A 14,354-nucleotide genomic window follows, 5' to 3' on the forward strand; every position below is an offset into this window, starting at 1 on the left:
TTGCTGTCATTGCTTTACAGAATGAGAGCAGGAGAGCCTGGTCTGCCCTTCAGTGCAGACTTTAGGTCTAAGCTAGAAAAAGTGCAATACTAAGCACTAAACACCTCAAAGATTAGGAAAACACCAGTTGATTGATGGTTTATTGTATAGCATTGCACCAGTAATCAAGATAAATTATCTTCAGTGAATCATCCCATGAGAGTCTTCGTGGAGTTTGAACAGATCTGGATCAAAAAGCAGTTCATGAAATGAGTAAATGCAATTTTGGGGATCTCTCAGCTGCATTGCTGGGCCGTGTTCTGCTTCTTTTGCAGTGGCCAGTGACTCCAATCCCTGAGTTGTCCCACTGTTTCACAGATCCCAGTGGGATTCCTTAGAAGGAAAGCCCCTGGTAGAAGTGGGCCTGGTGTTATTGCCCTGTCAGAGCACTCAGCACTGCTGGTACTACATGGAGTAAACTGCTAGTAAGTACCCGTGGGGCTTCTTTGGGCTGAAAAATACCAGTTCTCCTTTCACTGCCCAGCCTCAAAAATAATAATCCCGTTCTGTGCTGGTATCAAACGGAGGAGTTCTCTTCCTTTCCCGGGTTTCTGCTTTTCCAGCGGGGAATTTCCCAGCACCGTTGTGTTGCAGGGTGGTGGTGATGAAGGAGGGATGGGGTGGGTGTGGTGCTGAGGGGGGGCTCAGAGCAGCCCCTGCAGCAGCAAGGTCCCCACGGTGACAGCCAGCACGTGGATGAGGCAGGAGGACAGTCTGGGTCCTGAATCTGGGGGGAGAACACAAATAATGGGATTATCCAGGTGCAGGGCCCGTGTGAGCTGAGAGGGCAGTGGAATTCAGGTATCCCAGGGGGTCCCATGTGTCAGGACAGCACTTCTCAGCCCCCTGGGACCTTGCCTGTACCTTCTCCTCAGACACTGGCCTGCCCCAGGTGTGACTGTCCCCAGGCTGAGCCTTCCTGACTCACCAGCACAAGGCAGGAGTGAATCCCCAGGGTCATTAAAGCTACAGGGGCAGCTCTGCCAGAGCAAAGGAGCTCAGACTTTAGTGCTTGCACTCAGGAACACCATGCCCAGCTAAAACAGGGAAGGCCAAGCCCAGGCAGAGAGCAGCCCAGGGATTAGCAGGAGTGGGATTCCTCCAGGATTTCTCCAGGATTATTCCAGCTTTCTGCAGTGCTGGGGGCTGGGGGGGCTCGGAGACACCTCCGGGTGCTCCTGGGCAGACCTGAGAGCTCGCAGGACCTGAGGCAGCTCCGGGGGCTGCACAGACACGTCACTGCCCGTGAAGCCAGGACTGAATCCAGCAGGAATGAGGTGGATCATCTCCTTACTGCTGAAGACCTCGGCCTCACCATCATTCCTAAGCCTTTCCTGACTCGGAACATTCCCACCTTACCAGGCTTGGGCTGCAGGTTGATGTGTCCGTTGGATGTTGGTCGTGGTGACTCCGGCACAGCTCCGGGGGTTGGTTTGGTGGCCTCACTGCTGGTGGTGGTGGAGGAAGGGCTGGGGAATCCCGGGGGGCCACTGGTCGGGCAGGGCACTGTGGTGGTCTCAGGCGTGGAGGAGATGATGCTCTTTTGGGTGGAGATGGTGGAGCTGGGAACTGGGGTGGGCTTGTGGGGAGGGGGGCTTGTGGCTGGGGCAGTGGGAGCAGAGGTGGAGAGAGGGACAGGGCGGGCAGAGCTGTGGGTGGCAGTGGGTGCAGAGGGGGAGTGAGGGACAGGGAGAGCAGTGGTGTGGATGGCAGTGGGAACAGAGGAGGGATTAGGGACAGGGGTGCTGGAAGCACTGTGGGTGCTGGGGATGACAGTGCTGTGGGTGGCAGTGGGAGCAGAGGTGGGATTAGGGACAGGGGTGGCAGTAGGTGCAGAGGTGGGATTAGGGACAGGGGTGGCAGTGGGAGCAGAGGTAGGATTAGGGACAGGGGTGCTGGCAGCACTGTGGGTGCCGGGGATGACAGTGCTGTGGGTGGCAGGAGCAGGGTGGGTGGTCCCCCCGGGTGCTGGGGTGTTCACGGGCACCAGAGGGGAGCTGGTGCTGTGGGTGGTACCAGCCGGGTCAGTGCCAACACTGGTGCTGGTGGTGGCCCTGGAGGTGACAGCAGGGACTGGGACAGAGCTGGGAGAGGTGGTGTTAGGGTTGACAGGGGCCAGGGTGGTGGGGAGGAGGGGGACAGGAGATGGGGTGGCCTTATTTGTGGTGGGAGACTGGTGGGTGGAGCACGGGGGGGCGATGGAGGTGGTCAGAGTGGGATGAGCAGTGGAGGTGGCAGTGGAAGTGGCAGGGGGACTCTCATTGGAGGGGGGACTGTTGTTTAGGGGGGTTGGGCTGAGAGCACTCGGGGTGGGGGTCTGGAGGGGGACTGTACTTGACTGGGTGGTCGGGGGGGTGGTAGTGGCAATAGGGGTGGGGACAGTGGGGAGGGTGGTGGGCACAGGGACAGTGCCAGTGGAGGTGGCACTGGCTGGAGTGGTGGGATGAGGAGGGGTGGAGACAGTGGGGAGGGTGATGGAAGTGGGGACAGTGGCTCTGGAGGTGACACTGGCTGGGGTAGTGGAGTAAGGAGGGGTCGGGACAGTGGCTGTGGGGGTGACAATATCTGGGGTGGTGGGGCAAGGACAGGTGGGGACAGTTGGGAGGGTGGTGGGCACAGGGCTGGTGGCTGTGGAGGTGACAGTGGCTGTGGTGGGGGGGGCAGCAGGTGTGGTTGTCCCCGTGGGGTCCTCCATCCCTCCCTGCAGGCCGATTCCCAGGACACGGTCCAGCTCCCTCTGGAACTGTCTCTCCACCCAGCCCATCACCAAGGGCTCGTTCTCAGCTTTCTTCAGCTCGGGGAGGTTTTCCCCGAGCAAATTTTTCACGTCCATGACACTGAGTTTCTGCAACACACACACAACACCCCCTTCGTTCATCCTCCCCGACGGCATCACTCCGAAATGCTTTTCTAGTGGGGCTGCAGAGCAAGGAAGAACTTCCAAAGGAAACTTTACACAGGTAAAAAAGTGGAGAACTGGTGATTTGATGGGACTCAGGCCTCGGACCCCCTGCCCAGCCCTGGGCCAGCCCTGCCCTGCAGAGGGGAGAGGGGCAGGGGCTGTACCTGCAGTTCCTCGGGATTTAGGGACAGGAAGGTGTCCATATCCATGTCTATGGCCATGCCAGCATTGGCCAAGGCTTTCAGGTCCTCTGCTGGAGCTCCACCTTAAAGAGAGGTGGTACCTGGACGTGTACAAACCATCCCAACTCCTCTGGGGAGCCTTTGGAGGCTGCCAGACCTGTCCTAGCATGGCCAAACCTCCCTGGATGAGGAAGAGACAGTGAGCCTCGTGGTGGGAGGGAGGGGGAAGGAGGAAGCACCTACCCAGGTATGGCCGGAGCCGGCAGTAATACACACTGGGGGTGTCGGCCAGGCCAGCAAAGGCCTCCCGAGCCTTCCTGTAGAGCAGCTCCTTCTTGGCTTGGGAGCAGGCAGAAATGTCTAACTGCCCAGCAGTCCTGGAAGGGAGGGTCACAGCTCAGAGAAGGGCAGCACCCCAACCCACAGCCCAAGGGTTCTGTTGGCCGGGGGAGCTGTGTGGGGAGTCCCCCCTCACGGTGCCGGGGCTCCAGCAGGAGCCGGGAGTGGGAGCAGCGATCCCACCCTGCTGCCTGGGAGTGGGCAGAGCTCAAACAGAGCTGGGGGGCTTCCGTCCCAGCACCCCCTTCCCCACAGTCCCAGGACCCTCGCAGGACTGCCCAGTGCCCCTCAGAAGAGCCTCACCCGATTGCTTGGGCGGGGATTTGCTCCATCTGCTCCTCCCGCAGGTTGCACAGGCGTCTGCCCCCGATGGCCTGGAGCAGGGGCCCGGTCAAGGTGCCCCCCAGGGTCAGGTACCTGCTGAGCAGCTGCTGCACCTGCGGAGCACAGGGCACGTGGTGGGACACAGGGCGGGCAGGAAGATGCTCCTGTTAAAGGTGTGCTGCCAAACACACCTTTGCCTCAAGGTGGGCTGGGGCATGGGCTGGGCCAGTTTGGGTTCCCCAGCACTCATCTCCTGCTGCCACCATGGATTTACCTGGGAATCATCCCAGTGCCCTCCCGAGGGGTCAAGCAGGGCTGCCAGTGTGTCATTGGATGTCACTGACCACTGACTGATCTCCTCCTCCGAGTACAGGCGGGCCAGCAGTCCCAGGCGCCTCAGCAGCTCCTCCGGGATCCCCGACGGGTAAGCCTGTGGGGCCAGGCCAGGGGGCAGAAACCAGGGTGAGGGAAGGGAAAATAGGGCAGGAATGGGTGCAGAGGACTCGCTCGGGCACCTTCATCCCCACATCTGTTGATGCCCTTCATCCCCACATCCATTGATGCCCGTTCCCACAGCAGGTCCTGCCCATCCTGGACCGTGCCCATCCTGCTGAGGGGCTGCCCTATGTCACCCCTTACCTGGTCCACCTTTTCTTTCATGACCTCGTAGTAGTCCACAGTGAACGGCATGTCCAGCAGAGCCTCCAGGTTTTCCATTAAGACATCGTTGCTCAGGCACAGGTTGAACTCCTCAGGGGTGTAATCCAGGAATAACAGGGGGTTTGTGGTGATGGTGGTGGTGGTGATGGGCTCGGAGGGGCAGCCTGTGGGTGAGGAGTTGTGTCAGGCAGATGGTGTGTCCCCTTCCCACCTGGCCCTGGTCCTGCCACGGGGCTCAGAGCCCCTTGGAAGAGCCCTGGTGAATGAACGGGGAATCGCAGTAACGTAGCTTGAGCCACTGTGGATCCTCCTCCCATCCCCACCCCATAAAGCCTAATTTGCTTCCATTCCTTAAAGTTATTCCTGAAGAACACAGGGGTGTTTTTGCAGCCCACTTGCACTTTGTCCCATTAAAGGCAACTAAAAACTCTCCAGGTCATCTCTATGAGCATTCTCTGATCTTGCAGCGTCCTCCACTTGGTGCTGACCCTGCCTGGGGAATATCCCACCCTGTCCCACTGCTTCCCAGCTGCTGCTGCCATACTCCTGCTCCCAGTGTTCTGTAAGGTCCTTTCCCCACCTCCCCAGTTACTTTATGAGAATCCCACAGCTTTCTGCCTGGTCCTGTGCCTCCCCACTCCTGGCAGCACCCAGATGCCCACCAGCACAGGGGCATTTTTCCCCTGCCCAAGAGCTCTGAACTGGTCTGGACTGGGCAACACTCACGGTCTGTGCTCCGCTTCAACCTGGGATGTGATGAAGCTGCTCGGGGCAGGCTCCTGCTCCACCTGTCAGCCCCATAAAGGAAAGGGAATTCTTGGTGTGTTTGTACTCCAGGAGGAGCCAAAGCAACCGGAATCCCTGCCCGGGCACAGGCACAGAACCGGCTGTGCGAGGCTGTAAATCCTCCCCAGCCCAGGGACCCGTCACAGCAGCCGGGTGTGGATGTGGGGAGCAATCAAACACACACCGGCCCCACTGCCCAGACCCCCAAAACCCAGAGCCCTGGCTGGGGCTGTACTTACCCAGGGTGCTGCTCTGCAGTGGACAGGACAGCTCCAATGACCAGGGCAGCCTGGGGACAGGATGAGGGATGCTCAGCCCAGGCAAGGAGTGGGAATAAGGGATTTTAGATGCAGGGAATGGGATCTGACCTGGCTGAAGGCTGCCCTGGTGACATGTGGGGACAAAAGCCACCACAGCCACTCTCAGGAGTGGGGACCCTTCAGTGGGTCTGTCCCTGTTTCCCCAGAGCCAGCAGAGCTGGGAGCCCACCAGGGTGCCAGCCCTTGGTTTGGGAGCAGGGCAGGGAAGCTGCTGGGCAGTGGGTGAGTGAGGGGTGGGATGGGACAGGGACAGGCCATGGGCTGCCTAGGGCGACAGCAGACAGGTGACAGCTGTGCCTCCCTGCAGCTGAGGGATGGAGGAACCACGGCAGCTCCGGCACCTCCAGCACCAGCTGAGAAGTTTGGGAAAGCCCTGGAGCGCTGGGAGTCAGCGGAGCCGGGGGAGACTCACCACTGCAGCTTTCACCAGGTTTGTGGAGACACCTGCAAGGAAGCAGGAGCAGGTTAGGAAACATCCATGGATGTATGTACAGGTGGTCAGGGGATGTTCCACAGCTGGTCCAGGTTTAAAGTCTGGGAAGAGCCTTTTCTTTGGCAATTTAATGATGTTCACTTAAACCTCTATGCAGAGAGCAGCCCCCAGCCCAGGCACCCCGGGGTCCCTCTGGGTGGCTTTGGAAGGCAAAAAGGGAGAAATCTGTCCCTGGAAATCTGTCTCTGTCCTTGGGAAAAATCTCCCACTGCCTGTGGATGCTGAGGGGAGCAGGAGGCAGGGAGTGCCAAAGCCGAGCAGGATGGGGATGAGGAGCAGCACACGCTGCAGCATCCCTGGCACTGGGGGTGGATGGGGGTCCCAAAGCAGCTTTAGGGACACGAGGCGTCACTCACGGAGACAGAGGGCGATGGCAGCCGGGGCTGGGGCTGCCCACACCATGGTGCTGGTGCTGGGGCTCCGCCCTCGGCGCGGGTCCGGAGGGTCGTGTCCGACACTCGGGGTTGTTGGAAGGTGCTGGGGGTCCTGCAGCCAATTCTCACCCAGCAATGGGGCTGGAGCCGTGTCCCACACTCAGGGCCAGTGCCTAGGGATGGTACTGGGAATCCTGCAGCTGATTCTCTCACCCCACACGAGGCTGGAGCCGTGTCCCACCCCTGGAGTTCTTCTCTCTGCAGCCGATTCTCTCACCCAGTGCTCAGGTTGGAGCTGTGGGATCAGGGTGGGTCAGTGTGCCCACCCGTGCCCTGTGCTGCCTGCACAGACCCCCCACAGCCAAGGGAGAGATTTAAAATCCTATATAACGGAAAACAGGATTTAATTCTCCACCCATCATTAAAAGAAACTCCACAATAACTTGTCCCCCCTGACACCCAGTGCCCTGCTCCTGCCTGTGCCCTGCAGGGACGGGGTCCCCCTCCATCCCCCGTATCCACATGGGACTGGGAGAAACCCAGTGTAGCCCAGGGGAGGAGCCCCAGCAGGTGTTTCCCTCCCACTGTTCCCCACTCCACACCTCTCACCTGGAACGTCCCAGATGGAAAATCCATCCCTGCTCCCAAAATCCCCCCGCTGAGCCCAGTGCTGCCCACAGTTCGAACTCAACGCAAGTTCAAAGCAAGGAATTTTCCCCTTGAGGCTCATTTTGTTCCCCAAATCCCACCGTGGCCGTGCCGAGCCGTTCTCCTCCTCTCCCTCCGGGGGGATCTGGCTCCGTGGCGAGGTCTCAGCCGGGCAGGTCCTCTCCCCGCGCGGGGCCGGGGATGGGCAGCGCCGGCAGCGCTCGGCACTTATCTGTGCGGGGTGGGGATGTTGCTCCCGACAGGGGTGTGACGGGGCAGTTTCTCAACAGTGTTTTGTCAGGCTCCTTCCCTTCTCCCCAGTTCTGGTTTTGTTTCCTTTTTTTTTTTTTTTTTTTTTTTTCCCCTGTAAAGGAAACTTTGAATTTCTGGTTCAGCTGAAGCCAAAATGAATCCAGAGGGAGATAAATCCTCCGGGCTGGTGATTTCTGTGCTCCTGAGGGAGATAAAGGTGCTCCCAGGGAGTGGGAAACCTTTTGAGCTGTTCAGGGGTTTATTTTACAGGGCAACTGAGGTGCAGAACAGACGAGTGCTCAGTGATGGGCTCAGCACCCTCTGGGAGCTGCTTCCCTCCCGTCCATCCCTTTTCCATTAACCATGGACAATCCCATTCCCTCTTTTACAGCTTTCTCCCTGATCATGCTCCGAAATGCCATCCAGCATGTGCCATGAAGGAGACCAAAAAGAAAGGAAACAAATCCTTGCTGAGGCTGTGGGATGACAGCCTGGAGGAGCCTGATGCCATGAGCACAAACGTTACCTGAGTGTTTATCCCGGGAAAAGGGAAGGGCCAGAGCAGCTGGAGTGGGTGGCTGGGCTGGCAGCAAGGCTGCACCCCCTTCTCAGAGAGATTTGTGGGTACCAGACTTCTCCGAGGGTCCCTGGAGCTGCTGGCACAGTGCCAAGGGGGGTTGTCACCTCTCCCAGTGCTCCCAGTTGTGTCCTGTCACCAGCCCCGTCCCCCAACCGGTCCTGCAGCCCCGGGGCTCGGCCGCCGCCCGCGGGTGTTGCTGGTTTCTATTTTGGAAGGATTTACTGTAAAAATAGCTCCTGTTGCAGTGGTAAAATTACAGAAACTTGTTTGCTATGAGGATGCTGGTGGGACACGGCCCCTGCCCCGGGCTGGCTGGGCAGGGGTGGCTGGGGCAGGAGGGCAGGGACACACTGGAGCTCCTTTGCAGGTCACCAAGTCCACTGTGTCCCCACAGAGCTTAAAACTGACCCTGAAACACCCTCAGCAGCTGACACAGGAGGGTCCACCCCGAACTTGAACGTGCCAAGAACATCTACCCAAGTCCCTTCCTTGGGACCTCAGCAGGCTGTTTGTAGGCTCTGACTGCAGGATGAGTGAGGAGCAGCGACACAGTCCCAGAATGGTTTGTGTTGGAAGGCACCTTAAGCGCATCCAGTCCCATCCCCTCCCATGGGCAGGGACACCTTCCACTGGCCCAGGTTGCTCCAAGCCCCATCCAACCTGGCCTTGGACACTTCCAGGGATGGGGCAGCCACAGCTTCTCTGGGCAACCTGTGCTAGGGCCTAACCACCCTCACAGGGAAGAATTCCTTCCCAGTATCCCATCTAACCCTGCCCTCTGGCATTGGGAAGCCATTCCCCCTCACTTTGTCCCTCCATCCCTTGTCCCAGGTCTCTCTCCAGCTCTCCTGGAGCCCCTTCAGGCACTGAAAGGGGTTCTCAGGTCTCCCTGGAGCCTTCTCTTCTCCAGGTGAACAGCTCCAGCTCTCCCAGCCTGGCTCCAGAGCAGAGGGGCTCCAGCCCTGGGAGCATCCAATCATCAGGAGTGACAGCAGCTTTCCCTGTGCACCCCGTAAACCCTGTCAGCCCCAGGGCTGCTCCCCACCTCCTTGCCAGGGAAAGACACAATGTTCCCAAATTAAGAGCTTTTCTCATCTGCCTGGGACAATCCCAGCTGGCAGGGACGGGCAGGGGACAGGATGTGGCACCGACATCTGCCCCAGCTGCCTCCACCATCCTCAGTCACCTCTGTTCCTAAACCCGGGAGGGCTCTGGGGTCGCTCATCCCGGTGGTTTTGGCCGGGAATTCCAGCAGGGGGAGGATGGACCCCGCGGTGCGGTGCTCACACAGCAGGTTGGCCGGGCTGGAGCCCCGGGGCCGGTCCCGTCGGGCCGGTCCGGGCTCATTCCTGGAAGCCCCCGGAGCCGCGTTGGATTGAGAGACAGGGGGCGAAGGGCAGAGACACGTTTAATACAGTGAGAGGCAACAACACGGGTACTGCCAAGTGCACAGAACATCACAACACACACCCCAGCACCGGGGGATTCGCAGCCAACGCCCCGTGGCAGTGCCGGCAGAGAGGAGGGAGCAGGACGGGATGCCGGGAAGGGCACCTGGAAAACACTCTCTGCAGGGTAAGGAAAACACCTATTTATCTCTGGTCTCTGTGGTGTTGGGTATAAGTGCAGCACACGAAGGATGATGGGTGCTGGGGAGGGGGCTCCTCCACACAGCCCCCAGCAGGGATGGTCCATCAGCGTCCCCACATCCCACCCCAGTGATCCACCCCATCCCGGATGTTCCCAGTGGGAAGGGCAGGCTGTGTCCCACCTGTGACATGTAAATCTCCCCTGGCACTTTTCAGCACCTCCCGTGCACGTCACCCCCCTTCATTCTTTGGCAAACAGGTTCATGAGGGTAATTTACAGCTCTGGGACCTGCCCGCGGCTGCCTCTCCCTTCCCGGCCACTCCTGGGACATGGGATGGGCAGGGAGGGGGCTTGGGAGGAAGGAGATGGGTCTCCTGCTCCTCCAACCCACCCTGAGCCCAGGGCTGGCACCTCAGAGCCATCCCCACCAAGCCACAAAAGCACAGTGAACTTGCACCCAGGGACACAAGGGGTGGGTGATGCAATTCCCCCCGGGATTTCGGTGACCTGCAGGGTATGTTCACCCACAGGGAGAGAGCTGTGACATTTTATTCTCCCTCAGGGTGGGAATGTCAGTTGTGTGAAACCCCTGTCAGGTGCAATTTCCATGGGATGGGGCTGGTGGGGTGACAACAACTCTGGGCACACACTGATGTGCCGACGCCCCTGGGATGGGGATGTGTGTGCAGTGGGCTCCAGCCCCTCTGTCCCTCCCCAGCTGTCCTGTTCTCCTCATTTCCAAATGTCCTCCAAGGGCTGGAGAGGACGAGCAGGGTGGGAAAGAGAAAGCAAAGCAGGATGACCAGCAAAGCAAGGGCACTTCCAGAGAAACTCTTCTTGGAATCTTGCAAAGCTGAGTGCCAGCAGAGCTGAGCCACCACATCAGTCTTTCTTCAGCTTCATCCATTTCCTACTGCTCCAGAGCCTTCCCAAACTGTCCACCCAAAGGACCTTCCTCTGGCACCCTCTGGAAACCTGCCAGCCAGGAGCCACACCATGGGATCAAGCCAGGACTCGTCCAGGTGAGCAGCAAGGGGCTCGTGTCCTCTGACCTGTCTCAGCAGGGGTTACACTCACACCCAGGATAAAAGCAGGAAAGGCAATGCCAAGTAGAAGGAATAATAAAATCCATTAAAAAAGCTTTGGGCTGCTGGCTCTCCGACCACAGAAATACTAAAAATACCTCATTTCTGAGACCACCCGTATTTTACAACCCCTAAAAGACTAGATTTTTCCCCTAGAAAATTGAAAAAGGTTTAAAATCCGTTTGTATCAACCCTCTCACCTTCACCAAACCTTTAAAAACCCCAAGGGAGGGCTGAGGGAGGGGAGTGCGGGGCAGGGATGGGCAGCACTTTGGTGCCAGGCAGGGACCTCTCCTGTGCCCATCCCAGCACATCTCTGTGGGCCAAACACCTGGAGCACCCCAAAACTGGGGGGCTGTTGGTGCCTCCAGCCTCTGCTCCAGCCCCCCCAATGTCCCACCTCCCACACATGTGCCAGTGAGTGCAGCAGCTGGAGTGAAGGGAATGGGAACGGGGGACACGGACACCGAAGCTGCTCGTGGCATGTCCTCCTCTCCCTGTGCTGGGCTGCACTTCAAGCACGAAGGGTTTGTGGGAATGTCATGGCAAAGGCAGTGTCTGTGCTGCCCTGGCTGGGCCCGAGCCCCAGGACAGGGATGGGAAGCTTTGGGGTCACTCTAAGCTGGTGTGTGACACTGACTCTGCTGCTGAGGCCTGGAATTGGGGAAGGGGCATCCCGTGGCCAGCTGGATGATGGACATTAAAAAGCAAACCCACCCTAACCGCTGATCAATGTGCCTAATCCAGCCCCGTGAGCGAGGGAAGCCTTGGCATACAGGAGGTGCAGGCGTGGAGTCAGCGCTGGGCTCCGAGGGGACCCACTGGGACAACGATGGAGCTGGAAACGCAGGGACGTGGCTCGTGCTCACTCCAGAGCCCACTCTGCCAACCACTGCTGGCACCGCGCCCGCTGCTCCTCCGGCTCCGCGCTCCCGGCTTCGCTCCGGGGCTGCTCCTCCTCCGCACCACCACCCACGGCCTCCTGGCCCTGCTGCTCCTGCTCCTCCTGCGTCACCTTGTCCTTGAGCTCCTGGATGGTGTCCTCCAGCCGGCGGGTGACGCGCTGGGGCTCCCAGTTGCCGTCCATGGCGGGGACGAAGGGGTCGGGCGCGCACACCTCGATGAGCTCCCCGCGCGCGGGGATGCGCAGGTAGTAGGCGTGGAGCATCATCCTGTAGGGGCTGCTGTCCTGGCCCAGGCTGTACGTGAAGTCCCCCACGATGGGGTGACCGACAGCACTGCAGTGAACCCGCAGCTGGTGAGTCCGCCCTGGGGAGAGCAGGAGTGGAGGGATCACGGACAGGTTATCCCTGAATCCCTCCTTCAGCGCGCGAGGTGACAACGCACCAGGTAACATTTGTCCCCCCTGAGCCCGGCAGTTCTCGGCTTCTCTCATCCCCTTTCCCGGCTCTGCTTCCACGTCAGAGCCCCCCGGAGCTGCTGCCCTGACCCCAACCCCCACCTGTCAGGGGCTGCAGCAGCACTTTGGTCACGGGGTCTCCACTGTAGGATCCGTGCTCCAGCACGATCAGCTCCGACTGGCAAGGCTTGGGATTTTCACAGCCTGCAACGAGATCCAAAGGGGGTTTGTCATCCCCCAGCGAGGCTCAAGGCGTCTGGGCAGTGCAGGGAAGGGGGGCTCACCCTCTGTCCCGTCGATGCACATCATGTGGGTCCTGCCCTCCGTGGTGTTCTTCCCGATGGCATAGCGGATCGTCATCCGGCTCTGGTTGACGTGGCCCCTCACCTGGGGGCAGAAAGGGGGTTTGAAACTGAGCCATGGCACGTGCTCCTCACCAACCCCTCAGTGCCAGGAATCGTGGAATCACAGAACGGGAAAGGTTGGGAGAGTCCACAGTGGGGACGCCCAGTCCAACCTCCCTGCTCCAGCAGGGTTTTCCTAGAGCATGTGGCACAGAATTGTGTCCAGATGGATGCAAGAAGCAGACCAAGCTGCAATTCATAGAATCACAGAGTCCTGGAATGGTTTGGGTTGGAAGGGACCTTAAAGCCCACCCAGTTCCAGTTCCAACCCATCTTCCACTAGACCAGGTTGCTCCAAGCCCTATCCAACCTGGCCTTGGACAATTCCAGGGGCAGCTGCAACCTGTGCCAGAACCTCACCACCCTCACGGGGGAAATTCCTTCCCAATATCCCATCTAACCCTGCCCTCTGTCAGTGGGAAGCCATTCCCCCTTGTTCTGTTCCTCCATCCCTTGTCCCAAGTCCCTCTCCAGCTCTCCTGGAGTCCCTTTTAGGCACTGGAAGGGGCTCTCAGGTCTCCTTGGAGCACTCCCTTCTCCAGGCTGAACCCCAGCTCCCTCAGCCTCCCAGCAGAGGTGCTCAGCCTGCCCAGAAGGGCAGCCCCGAGCAGGCCCTGGCAGGGTGGGCTCACCAGGGCGAGGTAGGCTTTGGTCACCAGCCGCTCCTTGAAACACTTGTAGGCGCTTCCCGCCGCCGCCTTGTTGAGAGCGACACACAGGGCCCCGCTGGTGGAGAAATCCAGCTGGTGGCAGAACCTGGGGAGGAGACAGGGGTGCAGGAACATCCTGGGGAACTTGTGGGTGCCCCCAGCCGAGGGCACAGCCCGGGTGGGTGCCTGGCCACTCACCTGAAGCCGTAGTAGGTGTCGGGGTCGGCGAGCTCGGGGAAGCGGTGCCGGAGCTGGCTCTGCAGGGTCAGCGTCTCGTACCACATCTTGCTGTCGATGCGGATGTCCCAGTGCTTGTTGACCACGATGAAGTCGGAGCTCTGGTACAGGATGGACAGGTTGTCGATGGTGCCCGGCTCCATGGCCAGCGCCCTGCGGGAGGAGCCCATGGGAATTGGGGTGAGAGGGGTGGGGGGAGCCTCCAGCTGCAAGGTGGGTGTCACAGGGGTGGGACAGCACCCTGGGCAGTGATGGGACCCAGGCAGGGCAGGCTGGGAATAGAGCAGGGAGTGGGGCACCTCATAGGACTGGAGAGGTACTGGTGCTGTGTGGTACCAGAGTCACCCTGCACAGGACCAGAGCAACACCAATGTCACTCTGCTCGGCCCAGTGACACCAGTGTCACCCAGCATGGGTCTCTCAGCCTCACCAGTGTCACGCTGTGTGACTCCCAGAGCAACACCGCTGTCACCCTGCTCGGCCCAGAGGGACACCAGTGTCACCCTGCGTGTCCTGGTGTCACACTGATGTCACCCTGCATGTCTCGCAGCCTCACCGGTGTCACACCGGTGTCACCCTCCATGCGTCCCGCAGCCCCCCCGGTGTCACCCCGTGCTGGCGCGGGTCCCGCAGCGGTCCCGGTGACACAGCCCCCGCCGTGGCGGTCCCGCAGCCGCGCCGCTGTCACACCGCACAGCTCTGCCGCCGTCCCCGCGTCCCGGGACGAGCCCATCCCCGTCCCGGTGTCACGCGTGGCCTCCCCGCGCTCCCCGCTGGAGCGGAGCCGCGATCCCGGCGGCTCCGGTTGGGTGCACGGGGCGCTGGGGAGGGGACACGGGACGCGACGGCGGGGACACGGCGGAAGGGACACAGACACTGGGGAGGGGACCCGGAAGAGGGGACTCGCGCCGCTCTGAGACCTCAGCCCCGCTCCCGCTCCCGCCCCCGCCCCACCTGCGGCGCCGTCCCGGGCGCTCCCGGGGCGGCCGCGGCTACATCGCCTCCATCGGCCCGGGCCGCGCGCCGCGTCCAATCAGCACCGCCCTCGCCGGCCCGGGCCGAACGTCGCGTCCAATCAGCGCCGCCCCCGCCGGCCCGGGCCGAGCGTCGCGTCCAATCAGCGGCGCGG

The 14,354-nt window shown here is 60.5% G+C and overlaps 2 protein-coding genes across 2 annotated transcripts; both read right to left on the reverse strand.

Annotated features, from left to right (window-relative positions):
* Nucleotides 1–412: 412 nt before the first annotated feature.
* On the reverse strand, nucleotides 413–6,447 carry LOC113995710 (mesothelin-like protein). The gene is made up of 13 exons (XM_039382355.1): nucleotides 6,402–6,447; nucleotides 5,965–5,996; nucleotides 5,472–5,521; nucleotides 5,173–5,234; nucleotides 4,426–4,610; nucleotides 4,061–4,216; nucleotides 3,766–3,899; nucleotides 3,367–3,500; nucleotides 3,106–3,206; nucleotides 2,707–2,884; nucleotides 1,945–2,493; nucleotides 1,399–1,710; nucleotides 413–766 (listed from the first exon to the last, which is right to left on the reverse strand). The coding sequence occupies exons 1-13, from the start codon at nucleotides 6,445–6,447 to the stop codon at nucleotides 684–686; spliced, it is 2,022 nt and encodes a 673-aa protein (XP_039238289.1). The 3' UTR covers nucleotides 413–683.
* Nucleotides 6,448–11,093: 4,646 nt separating this feature from the next.
* Nucleotides 11,094–14,263, reverse strand: RPUSD1 (RNA pseudouridine synthase domain containing 1). The gene is made up of 6 exons (XM_027751166.2): nucleotides 14,180–14,263; nucleotides 13,187–13,378; nucleotides 12,971–13,094; nucleotides 12,219–12,321; nucleotides 12,037–12,138; nucleotides 11,094–11,843 (listed from the first exon to the last, which is right to left on the reverse strand). Exons 2-6 carry the CDS (start codon nucleotides 13,366–13,368, stop codon nucleotides 11,440–11,442), a joined length of 915 nt encoding a protein of 304 aa, XP_027606967.1. The 5' UTR covers nucleotides 13,369–13,378; nucleotides 14,180–14,263; the 3' UTR covers nucleotides 11,094–11,439.
* Between the last annotated feature and the right edge of the window lie 91 nt (nucleotides 14,264–14,354).

Source organism: Pipra filicauda, unplaced genomic scaffold, assembly GCF_003945595.2.
Source record: "Pipra filicauda isolate LSUMZ 115617 unplaced genomic scaffold, ASM394559v2 scaffold266_size1643727_pilon, whole genome shotgun sequence".
NCBI lineage: Eukaryota > Metazoa > Chordata > Aves > Passeriformes > Pipridae > Pipra > Pipra filicauda.

What these genes read in the sequence shown, in the direction of transcription:
- LOC113995710 (XM_039382355.1), bottom strand. Translation starts at nt 6,447, where the DNA reads ATGGTGTGGGCAGCCCCAGCCCCGGCTGCCATCGCCCTCTGTCTCC. An exon ending in CCCCACGGGGACAACCACAC is followed by an intron (nt 2,494 to 2,706) that starts CTGCTGCCCCCC and finishes CCACTGTCTCCA; the next exon opens with CCCCTCCTCATCCCACCACT. An exon ending in TGTCATCCCCGGCACCCACA is followed by an intron (nt 1,711 to 1,944) that starts GTGCTGCCAGCA and finishes CTCACTCCCCCT; the next exon opens with CTGCACCCACTGCCACCCAC.
- RPUSD1 (XM_027751166.2), bottom strand. Translation starts at nt 13,368, where the DNA reads ATGGAGCCGGGCACCATCGACAACCTGTCCATCCTGTACCAGAGCTCC. An exon ending in GACACCTACTACGGCTTCAG is followed by an intron (nt 13,095 to 13,186) that starts GTGAGTGGCCAG and finishes TCTCCTCCCCAG; the next exon opens with GTTCTGCCACCAGCTGGATT. An exon ending in CCAAAGCCTACCTCGCCCTG is followed by an intron (nt 12,322 to 12,970) that starts GTGAGCCCACCC and finishes TTCTGCCCCCAG; the next exon opens with GTGAGGGGCCACGTCAACCA.